General features: G+C 44.6%; 1 protein-coding gene across 2 annotated transcripts; it reads right to left on the reverse strand.

Annotated features, from left to right (window-relative positions):
* Positions 1–780: 780 nt before the first annotated feature.
* On the reverse strand, positions 781–11,012 carry selenoo1 (selenoprotein O1). 2 transcript variants are annotated; one of them, XM_056281556.1, is made up of 9 exons: positions 10,378–11,012; positions 7,874–8,077; positions 7,416–7,593; positions 6,270–6,400; positions 5,612–5,889; positions 4,311–4,479; positions 2,858–3,043; positions 2,361–2,517; positions 781–1,870 (listed from the first exon to the last, which is right to left on the reverse strand). In XM_056281556.1, exons 1-9 carry the CDS (start codon positions 10,929–10,931, stop codon positions 1,646–1,648), a joined length of 2,082 nt encoding a protein of 693 aa, XP_056137531.1. In that variant the 5' UTR covers positions 10,932–11,012; the 3' UTR covers positions 781–1,645. The 2 variants fall into 2 exon arrangements, with proteins under 2 accessions (XP_056137531.1, XP_056137532.1); XM_056281557.1 differs by having other exon boundaries at positions 1,655–1,870.
* Between the last annotated feature and the right edge of the window lie 1,307 nt (positions 11,013–12,319).

A 12,319-nucleotide genomic window follows, 5' to 3' on the forward strand; every position in this document is an offset into this window, starting at 1 on the left:
CCTGAGCCACGCCGCCCCCACCCTGTAAAATTCAAAATGATGCCCAAGTGTTTCAACGGTGTCTGGCTTCAACACAGTGATTAGGAATACTGCAACCTTCATGGAAAAGAAGAAATTCAAGTGTGGCGCTTTTAAACATTGCCTCATTGAGGCATCAAGTCACTTTAGAGTACCGCCACCAACTTTGTGCTTTCAGCTAAATGCAAGGGTGCCAATTTTATATAACATCACTAGTCACTAGCCTTGTACTCTCAATCAAGTCACGAGTCTTTTACTCCCAATACTGTAAAAGAGAGAGACCCCTGTCCCCACAGGTCTGCTGCTGCTGCTGCTGCTGCAGCAGCAACGTGCTATCAGATGCTAGCATGAACCGAGCTTCGCCCAGGTTCTCTCAGGTATGTGTGGAGGCCGTGCTCAGGGCTTGCCGGGACACGTGTCCCGGCAAGCCCCCAAGACATTCCACACGCAGAGGCTCTGCAGCTAGGAGAGGAAATAAAAACGCAGTGTTTTCTGGAGCTTAAAAACAATCAAATGTGGAGACCCGGTGAACTCTCGGCAAACAGTACAAACGTTTCCACTAACCGGAGTATCACGTCTTCCTCCCAGGCCCAGCGGGCTCCACTATTGACTGAACCAACATCATGTGAATGAAGGTTTGTCCCTCGCAAGGGAGGTTATGCAACTCACACAGAGATGAGTAGCCCTGTCCCTACAAGGAGAGCCACGGGAGGTATGCGTAAAGACGTGTGAGGGGGGGAAAGACCACAACGTAAACAACTTTACTCACCACTTTATTTATGTGTAAAGGTTAAGGTATCTCTAAATAATATAGTTCACATTTGTTAAACAAAAATATAACTATAAAAGCTGCAATCTCGTGTCATGGTGGTAGCCTTGTTATATAAGGGGAAACCACAATTGACAAAGGTTTTGAGGGGTGTGGTAACCAGGATGTGATAGCAGTGGTGTACCGACCATATAAGCAGCCGTTACAGCCTAACAGACAGTAAATCTATGGATTAAATGTTGATTTTGTTTTTAAAAAGAAAAAAAAACAGTGCTGCTATGGATATGGTAAACTGGAATAACTTGAGTATACTGTGCGTATTTACCCTTTGCGGCTTAGTCATTCAAGTAAAATAATTCTTTTCCGTTCTCATACACAACATGCGCACACACTCACACACACAGTCATTTGGTATTTGTTGAGGTGATACTCCATATTTAATCCGACTCAAACAGGTCACTGTAGGACTGGATGTTTGGAGTCATCATCAATGCCCAGCTAAACACAAAGCAGAAGCGGGAATAGTCTGAGGCCTGGTTGAAGACTTTGACAAATGGTAAAAAGATCCACATCGGACATGACAATGTCACATCTTTGATTCCCTCCTTCTCATTTTGCTACAGGTCCTCGACCAATTCCCCCTCTGCTGAACCACTGTGTAGACTAGGAGACTAGGAGTGCCACATCTCATTTTGCCTTCCATGACACTGCCTGCAAAACCAATAGAGAGAGTTGTATCATGAATGGGGTGGCGGGTGGGGGGGTGACATGATAACAGTGAAAGACAGAGATGTGAGGGAGGGATTGACAAACTTTCTCTATTGATTTAGGTAGGCTAGCTTAATGTCCAGGAAGGCGTTATGAGGATCAGGTGACACAGATTTTATTGGCCCAAGCAGGGGGCTTGCTAGCGTAAAGAATGGGAGTTCTGGCGGCTGATGTCGACGCCATGTCTTGCTGCTCCTCGCCTCCCTCATCTCGCTCCATTTGCTCTGTTGTACCACCTCTGCCCACCCATGCAGAGTGCTCCAGACCAGCCTGGTGAGAGAAAGGCTTTTCTAGAAGCTTCAGGACCCGCTGGACCTATCACGCACAGAGGGATAAAAAAACAAGACTAGGTGAAAAAAATTAACTGTGAAAGGGAAATATACAGCAGGAGAAAGTGAAAAGGGATCATGTTGAACCAAGACACGGAAGCTGATTCCAAGTTATCGACAGCAAACAGGATGCTATCATCTGCCAGTTCCTGGGGCAGGATTGCTAAATTAGATATTTAACACGTGGCTTACTGCAGAAATGTTTCTGGCAATTCATGAAAAGTAATTGTGTCATTTGCAACATGATTTTTTTTTTACTTTTCCATTTTACTTTTCCAGCTCAGGTGCTAAGCTAAGCAGTATGATTCAGAACATTTTCTGCACAAATGCACAATGATCATAAAATACATAACATTCATTTCAAGGATTTTTTTTAACAACCTTGGTCTTATTTTCTTAAGTTTTCGCCACTGTTTTCAAGTTTCCAGTTTATTGGTCAGATGAAAGTGAGAAGACATGATGGACCAGAACCTGACCTCAGAGAAGTCTCCGTTCTCAGCAGCCTCAATAGCATTCTGGGCAATGTAGTTCCTGAGCACCACACACGGGTTGGTGCTGTCCATCACTCTCACCCTCTCCTCCTGCACTTCCTGGTTGTTACTCTGCCCCTCCAGCTCTCTTGCCAGACGCTTCCTGGTGCAGTGATAGCAAAAAGTACTCAGTCAGGCAGCTCACAAGCCACAGCGATGGAACAAAGCTAGAGTAAACACCCCATTTCCTAATCCCTCCATCTCTCTCTTCATCAGTTGCAGCTCCACCCAGCTGCGCCCCCCCTATCCTTTAACCCTTCCAAGCTCACATTTCTGTTTTTCTATTGCACAGTTTCTCTTTCTGCTTTCGAAATATCAACTGCTTGTCCTCCCCTTTCTCTCTCCTTCCAGGGCCCTCATCTACTCCAGGTCAGACTTCATTACCGTCCGTCCTCCATAATCACTTTCTTAGCACACTCTCTCACTTAATCCTCATTCTCTACCTGTAGCTGGTTATCCAGCGTGTCCAGTCCTCAGCTTGTTTGGACCTCAGCTCCTCTTTGCTGCTCTCCATCAGCTCTTTCAGTTTGCTGAGTTTCTCCAGCTGCCTGGCAATTGTCCTCCTGTCAGAGATCATCTGGAACAGAGATGGATTGCTCTGAGCCATGGATAGCAGCATCGCCAGCTCACTGCCGAGGAAAAGGGGAGGAAAAGAAATCATAACCGGGCTCCAAGACTGTTGAGAGTGTGCGGGTTAAAATTTCACTTGGTTGTGAATTACACTGGAAAATCTGCAAAATCTGGCAACAATCCATTTAGCGGTTACCATGTTCCAAAAATGAAGCAGTCTATAGCTGATTATTTCAAAAAGCAAAATGAGAAGAGAGGAGGAAGCTGGTGGGGAGGGGGAGACAACAAGAGGTTTTCGACTCAGATGCCACTGATGATGAAAGTGCAGGCAGGGGCGACTGAACCAGTAAAGAGGAAAAAGTACTACTTTCAGCCACAATGGCTAACACAGTACTGGTGATGGTGGTACGAGGGGAAAGCTGTGCTGTGTGTGTTTTGTAGGCAATGTGGCCCGTCTATTGCAGGCAACTCTAAAGTTGTTATCGGGTCAACACAGATTAAGCTTGAAACTTAGAAGCTGCCCAACGACAGTAAGGAACACAAAACCCGCAGGGAACAATGCATGACCCGAAACACTGAGCCCCTCCCGACAACCTTTTCCGCAGTTAGATGAGCGTAATCACTCAATGGAGGACGACAAAATGGACATCAAGTTAAACACTGCCTAACATAGCAAAAGAGGAATTCCTGCTCACAAAATTCAAATATTAATATCAAATTCAAACTTACTATTAAGATTAAAATACTTTGCAAGTATCAAGTCACACGTCACCGTCAACCTTTACATCAATGCAAAACTAGGATATGCAAATTAAGATGACTATTCATCAGTATGCAAGGTCATTAATTAATACCATGCTGTACCAAATAAATAAATAAAGGGTGCAGCCGAATCATGTGCTGGTGTGACTAACTGGTAGCACTGAAAAAACTCAGTCCGGAACGCTGATAATGAAATATATTTACAATAACTTTGTTCAATCTAGTATGATTAAATTCATATGTAATTTAAATATGGTTCATCTGCATGACAGCAACCACAGCACAAATGAAAATGAAAGAAAATAATGCCATTAAGTTTTAGTGATGACCGGCCATTGTATGACAATGGTAATGAGAAGGGCGGAGATGAGCAGAAAAGAATCAATAAGCTGTGTGCTGTGTCTCTCCCATTGATTCTGCCTGTTGTTATCAACCTAATAAAAGTGACCTACACTTCCTACAAAAGTATCTAAGAGAAATGCACACTGAGTTCTGAATGACGCTGAAGTGAGTCATGGGCTATGAACAGTATGGGTGCTACTCGACTGTCTCAGACTCCCTCACCGCGGATCCATAGTGGGCCTGTTGGCAGCCTTGAGCTCCTCGAGGGAGGCGCACTGCTCCAGCAGCAAGTCTGTGGCTTGTTTGACTAAGCCCTCCTCTCCCTTACCATCTCCCTCGGCGGGGCAGGGGATTTGACTCAGGCTGCGGAAGGTGTTGGTGAAGTCAGCACCTGCATGGGAACATGTAGAATGTGGGTGAGACAGAAACAAAATAAGAGAAACTTCTTAGCCCTGCTCTTAAGTTTGTGAAATGTCTAAATATTAGGCTGGGGCTCTAATGTGATAGAATAGGAATCAGATTCATAGCCATAAGACAAGTCCCACTAAACATGATCAGAAATGGGGGAAAACGCACAAAAAACCCTAGACGTTGTCTGAATATGAATTGCTGCTGCTGTGAGACGATGGTCAGTGTGTTGTTATGGGCCTCAGTTATCACATATGTTGCATGTAACGTGGCTGTGCAAAAGTGCCCCACTACGTTGCTTGAATGAGAGTGAAACATCCATCCATTATCCAAACCGCTTATCCTGCTGTTAGGGTTGCGGGGATGCTGGAGCCTATCCCAGCAGTCATTGGGCGGCAGGCAGGGAGACACCCTGGACAGATCACCAGGCCATCACAGGGCAAGGAGTGAAACAGATGGCTTTTATTCTGTTCCACCAATATATAGTCTGTTTCCATTTAACTTCTTCTGCCTGTCTTTATTTGCATGATCACTGATATTTTTATTCGGTTTCATCATTCTGTTGCTTATCCGGAAAGCTAATTTGACACACATTTATTTATTCTACGAGTGCAATGTCTGGTCCTTATTCACTCCAACGCAGCAAGGCAGCAACAAAAAATAAAATAAAATAAATAAAAATGTAAAAAAAATCTCATGAACATTTTCCCCCTAAGCTGACATAATAAAATGTCCTTCCGTATTTGGCTCTCGCTGATGTTTTGGTAATCAAAACAGTGGACATGCAGTTTCATCATCATCATCAAGACTTAATAAAACCCGAGGTTTCCGATTACGGATATTGACCTAAAATAGCTGGGTGTCAATCGTGTTCAGAGAAAAACACAATATTCATACTAAATCCTCGTTTCTTCTGATCAATCTGCCCACCCATACTAATTTTTTTTTCATGAAAAAATTGTTATATTTCGGCTGTATTTTCAAATAGGTGTTTTATATTACAGTATATACAGAATATATTGTGTCATCGAGATACCGTCTGCTCACATCAACAGACAGTGCCAGTATCCTCTAGGCAGGTTATGTAAATCGTAATCCTGCCCAACCCATTTAACCTGTGTCGTGCATGGTCTGCAGCAGCTCAGTGATCAACATCTCGTCCTCGGGCTCTTCCTTCTTCAGCAAACCGAGCTTACGCCTCATTGTATCAAGGTAGAAACCGTTATATAGGTCCAGGTATTCATCCATAACAGCCTCGGCCCGGTCCGGCGGCAGCTCTGGGGCTAGCGCCTCTGCTAGCTTTACCAGGTTCCACCTGCATATAGCTGGCTGGGCCTGGTAGGAGTAACGGCCAGAGTTGTCTGAGGCATTGCAAATGAAATCTGGATCAAACCTACGATAGATAAGAAAAGACGCTTAGAAAAATCAGGTGAGTAATTTAGAAACAAGTTAAGGCAATTACCTTAACTCGGTTCTAAATCGGGGACCACAAAACAACCAGGTGCCAGTCTGACTGCTCAGACAGGTAAGGCACGACTATAATGCGGTTGACACATAGCTCTGCAGATAATTGACTATAGAAATTCAGGTGTCATATTAACCTACTCCTCTGGTGTCTGTGATGACATTAAACAATGGTAAAATGAGTAACAACTGCAGCTAACATGCAATCTTTTTTGCACCTCTGTCTGGACAACCGTCATGACAGCCAGAGACTCTTTCTGACTAATCGGTTTGTGTGGCCATAAATGTTGTAAGATGATGTTCTCTAACCTGTCCATAAAACCGAATGGTCCATAGTCCAGTGTGAGTCCCAGGATGCTCATGTTATCCGTGTTCAGCACTCCGTGGCAAAATCCCACACACTGCCACTGGGCCACAAGTCGAGCAGTACGCAACACAACCTATTCAGAAAAAGACAACAGGAATGTCGCATTAGAGAAGATTGGGGGTTTGTGTGTCTGTTAAACCTAAATGTGAAAGGAAAAAACAACAACACTGAGTGTCACATAGAGGAGCTCTCTATTTCTTGTTTCTTTCTCATCCTCCACCCAAAAACGAGATGTCCTGTAATGTACCGTTGGTTTCCTATTTTGATCAAATTGTCAGGTCAGGGCCAAGTGAGATGGCAGGAGAACCTTCTACAGCAGATTAAAGAGATAAGAGGATCCGAGTGTTCTTGGCTCCAAACAAATGGTTCAAACACTGAGTAGGACAAGGGTATTTCTTCTTCTTTCATCTTGCTCCCTGTTTTTCAGGGGTTGCTCCAGCAGATTTTATATGCCCCTTTTCCACTACATGGTACTGGCTCAACTCAACTCGACTTTTTCGTTTTCCATTACTGAAAAGTACCGGCATTACCACTTTTCTGGTACCACCTTTGTCGAGGTTCCAAAAAAACTGGAGCGGGTACCACAATCAATGCAGACCAGCTACACTGAGGGGGTACTGTTATGGTAATAACGACACTCTGCGAGTCGAGTCGAGCTGGTACCATGTAGTAGAAAAGGGGCAATAGTTTCCATCGGTACCATGTGAGGACACAGCACCAATGGCGGCCCCTGTTAACCCGGGCCTCAACCGATCTGGTATGATCTTATCAATCCGCATACTGATTTGGCAAAATTTTACACTGGATGCCCTTCTTGACACAACCACTAACTCTATGGACGGGGGGCACAGGTAAAGCACTGGATACCACCTCAGTATTCATGGACTTGCACCCATGCCTGTCACATATACATGCTTATTTGAATGAAAGCCCAAAACATTTGGCCAATGATTAAACTGAGGCGTGACTCATGACCTTGTTAAATATTTGTCGTCCAGCTTCAAACAGAGTGTCTGTAATCAATCAATTGCTGGAAAACTTCGCAAAATTTTGTGGGTGTTGTCCGTTTAAGTTATCAGAGCCCTTACTTCTCTGAAGAAAGCCACGTTTCTCTCCACCCTGTCGGGGTGATTCTGCTGGATCTCAGGGTAGAACATCTCAATGACATAATCCATCATCTGGCCTCTAATCTCATCACGTCCATAGCTGGGACCCTGTCTTCCTGTGTTCTCATCAGCCGGCTTAAATATCTCAAAGGATCCAAACCTGCTCTTCCAGTAAACAACATTAGCAACATGCACGCACACACACACACACACACACACACACACACACACACACACACACACAATACAATTACTCGGTGGGCAGGTACAGGGCAATTGATTTAAGACAAGGCGAATAAGGAAAACAGCCATTGCACATCAGAATATTTGCAGTTTGTTCTCTGGGCTCAAACATCCGAACAAGAGCAGCTTTGACGGTGGATACAAAGCTGACATTACACCATGGAGGGATAAAGAGCAATCAGTGCATGTTCACCAACCTCAGGAAAGTGGGAGCAATGCGAAGGACCACCGAGCATCTCTCATGGCGGGGGTTCCCGCTGTAGTACACGTCTCTTATAACCCTGCTGTCAGAGGTCACTACTGAGCCAGCTCTCGTGGTGGGCACTCCCAGACCAAACATTGCCTCGCTGCACAGAAACTCCCTGATACTGGAACGTAGGACCTTACGGCCATCAGCTTGTCTGTGGATAGGGGTTAGTGCACAACAGAGTATGGTTTATAACATTCAAATATGCTTACATTAGCCATGACAATGTTTAAAGCTGAAATCTGAATCGTTTTCTTTATTATTAAATGGATATTTTATCCATCTGGACCACGGAATCAGGTTATATATAATACTAACTGGTATCTTTACTATGGTTGGAGACTCTCTTCATATGCCGCTGTTGAAATTTTTGACCCGGTCGGACGAACAGTGGTGCAACGGCAAACACGTTCCTACTAAAACAGGAAAAAGGATGAAATGTGATGATGAACTTGGTGATGCTTCGGTTTGACAGCTAATCTACCAACTCTGCAATCAGCACTACAGCAAAATAGTGTTCCCATAGGGTTTGATGTAGTTTGTAATACATTCGACTGTGTTAGCTTTGGTCTGAGGATGCCATTTTTACAAGGGTGGCAACTGTTTACTGCCTTAGCTGACGGCACATAAGTGGACAATGGCTGCTACATCTTGCTTGTAGAGCTCGCTGCTGGAGGGGAGGACCAGCTGGGTGAATCACGGATTTCAACTTTAAGGGTAGAACGAGTGGGATTTGTCGGTTGAGGTTAACGCAGAAAAAAAGAAAAAAGTTGGCCCCGCCTCCCCGGCGCAACGTCACCAGAAGGACACGCCCCCTGATCGCAGTTGCCAGAACACATCCCAGTGTACAGGTCAACTCCGCATCGCTCTCCATCCCCATCCCCTCCTTCAGCGCTCGCCAGCGGGTGGAAGACAACCCCAAACGCGACAACTTCTGTCCGCCTGGCGTTTCGCCTCACTATATTTGCATCATTTTGGCGCTGTGTCCGCCATTGTCATAGCTTCCTCTTGAATGCGTGCTTACGATCACGATCTGTCACCTGTCTGTCACCACGTTTTTAGAGTCCCGCTGCCCAAAAAGTTAACGCCCAGAAAAGCCCAGCAGAGGAGGACAGGGTCTCTGCTGATACAGACACCGCCACACACGTGTAGTGGGTCATACGTGATGATTGAGAGGGATTATTTTTGTACGAGTCTATACACGGATTTTTTTTCCCAAGAAGATCGTACTCGTGCTTAAAAATGTATAATTTAGGACGCTACTCTTCCTGTCAGACCAGACTCATCCTCACACAGCCATATGTCATCTTTCAGTTACTCCCCTCAGGCCGCCTTTATAAAGTCCCTCTGGGCCAAGAAACCCCCCCCCACACACACACACACAAAGTCCTTCGTTGTCTCAGCCACAAGCACCCTAAATAAACTAAAATAAGCATAACTTCTCTTTTTAACCATGCTCCACTGTCAATTTTTTAAACTTTTTTTTTAATTCTTGTGCCTTTTTAATTTGTCGTCTGTTTTTGTCGTTATTTATTTGGTTGTCTGAAATATTAGTCATGGGCAAATAATTTCTGTTACATATACAGACAACAATACAGACATTTCCCATTTGCCTTGTACACACAAGCACGTCATCAACAATGAAGAAGACAGGAAAGGGAACAAGACGTCCGTTTACCAATTAGCACGGGGAAGACAGAGGGCACATAGAGTAGAGGGCACATAGAGTGGAGGGTACAGTCCCCAAACCCGAAGGAAAAGCCACTGAGGGAACATAAGGGCTGAAGGAACGCAGGGCCTAAAATGTGTGAAATTTTATTAAAAGACCACAAGGCTGAGGGAACATAGGGCCCATGGGATGCAGGGGCTAAAAGCAGGGCTGGGCAATATTGTCAAAAATCAAATGTAAAATGTTTAAGAGAATACCTCAATACTGATATAATGCAACAATATGTTGGGACTGAGTATTGGTGCTTTCATAAGATGATTACACACAAGGAAATGATGAGAAATGGTCGTCAGTCATGATGACCAAGCAAGTAGAGACATTCATTGTTAATTTCACTCAGCAAAAAAAAAAAAAAAAAAAAAACAGTCTAATAAGCTCAGAAATTTGTATCACGTTGCTGAAATGCAGCCTTTAACGACCAGGGAATTACAACATTTACGTTTTATTACGATATTATGACAATCCCAGACAATATTAGGTCTCACATCACGATATCGACATTGTATCAATATATTGTCCAGCTCTACCTAAACGTGCAATCTATTGTTCAATTAGGGACCATCGTGCCGAGGGAGCAGAGGCCTAAAAAATGAGGAAAGTCCACTGAAGGAAGATAGGAACTAAAAGGGGTCGTGAGATCTCCTGAGGAAATAGCTGAGGGACCACACGGCTGAGGGAATATAGGGTTGAGGGATTGTTTTGTTTTTAAGGATGAAAAAGGGCACCTGGAATAAGGAGTCAGCCCAGCTCCCTTCACTTGAATCTCCCATCTGCGACTCGGGTTTTCGCGCAGCAGCTCGGGACTTTGGTCGGCCGGAGCCCTCACCTCCCCCAGGTAGCAGGCTGCCCCGTCGCCCAGCTGCCCGGCGAACTGACCGAACTGGTGCCCGCAGTAGCAATGCGCAGCCGGCTCGGATCCCGGCATCACCTTCGACCCGCTGAGATACTCCGGACCCAGGACGTCGTCCAGCACCTCATCCCCGCTGAGCCCGAGCAACGCCAGGGCTTCGTTCGACACCGCCACGAACCTGGGCTTGCTCAGCGGTTGCGGCTTGACCCTGGAGAAACATGCCCCCTTCACCGTCCGCACGCCGGGCTCCTCCGCCGCGTCCAGGGGCAGTTTCTTGAGGACGACGTTGTCGAAGTCGAGCCGCTCGAGTGGCGAACGGCTCATTGCCAGACCCATGTCTTCCATGCCGACAGCCGACAGTAATCTGATCGCGACAAAACCGGGCTGAAGTATGAACGACCGTGCCAGACGAAGTCCTAACCTAGCCATTCACATCCAGCCATGTGTGAGGTTATTTAGTTGATGGCGCAGTTACGGATGCCAAGTCATGCTTTCGTAACGCTTACAACATGCAGCGGATGTTTGGGGAATGGGATAGCGTTACATTATTATTCGTCCGACTGGAAACGTTGCTTAGAGTGGAACTGTAGACCTAGACGGTGTCCTCGTCTTTTGGGGGGCTCTCGGGTTGCTACAGTCCGGATCGTTTTTCCCCGCTTTTATGGTGAAATTCATTCTGCTTTTACAGTATATCGAGTAATATAAGCAGGACTGACATATTACGACGAGGTTATTATATTTTGACATGTAAATGATTTTTAAGAATAATTTTGCCGACAATCTTAGTGTAGATGTCAAGTCACTGGGCTATTTTTTCCTTATGTCTTTTTATCAGTCCTACGCTTCCACTCTGGTCGTCATTTTTATAAAATTAACCACATTTAATTGTTCAAATGTTCTTGATACGTAATATCATATTGTAGCCCTATAACCACTACAATATTACCTAATACGTTAGATGAGCTGTTGATTTGTCCTACTTTTCTTGAAGAGGTTCCATCGTAACCCCCCCCCCAAGCCGGTAGATTCTCTGGGGGCAAATAAGCTGCAATTTATGATCACAATTGTTTGTGATTTCTTAATGCAGCTTCAAAACCGCTCAAGATCCACCTCATCCGTCCTAGATATGCATTTCAGACCAATCTCCAAACATGGAGCCGGGCATAGTTAAAGGCAGTTATTTTAAAGCCCCTATATAGCTTTTTTTCTCTTTTTAAAAAAAAAAATTTGGACTAACAAACAGGGTAAGACCCAGAATCCTTTATTTGGGTATGAAAAGTATGGAGGTTTCCTGTCGGGGGTCTTTGGGGCTGTATTTTATTTTTCATAACAGTTCCCTATTATAAACATAACAATTGATCAGTATTGTATTATATGAACCCAATATACAGCTAAATATCTCTTAAGTTTTATTGGACTCATGCCCTGCTAAAAAGTGAATGCATGTAGACCTGAGGTTTGAGACTAGTGACCTGGGTGGAAAAAACAAACAGCAAAACAAAAACCCAAAGACAAAAACAAAAAACCCCAGCAGTGTTGTGTAGTGTTTATATTTAAAAACTTATACGGCCAAGTAAAGGATTTAGACTTCAACATTTGGTATGTTAATGGAAATACTGTGAGAGAAAATTGAAAAATCTGATTGTTAAAGTTACCCTTCAGACACTTATCTTGACAACACCCAGTCACAGAGATTACCATTGGAAATTAGCTGATGTAACAGTAGAAAACAGGCACATGCCTCTGAATAACCAGGAGGGATGATGATCATTTCCTCACTCAAGAAAGATAAGGATATAATCAAGGGGGGGGGGGGG

This window comes from Lampris incognitus, chromosome 6 (assembly GCF_029633865.1).
Source record: "Lampris incognitus isolate fLamInc1 chromosome 6, fLamInc1.hap2, whole genome shotgun sequence".
In the NCBI taxonomy this organism is placed as follows: domain Eukaryota; kingdom Metazoa; phylum Chordata; class Actinopteri; order Lampriformes; family Lampridae; genus Lampris; species Lampris incognitus.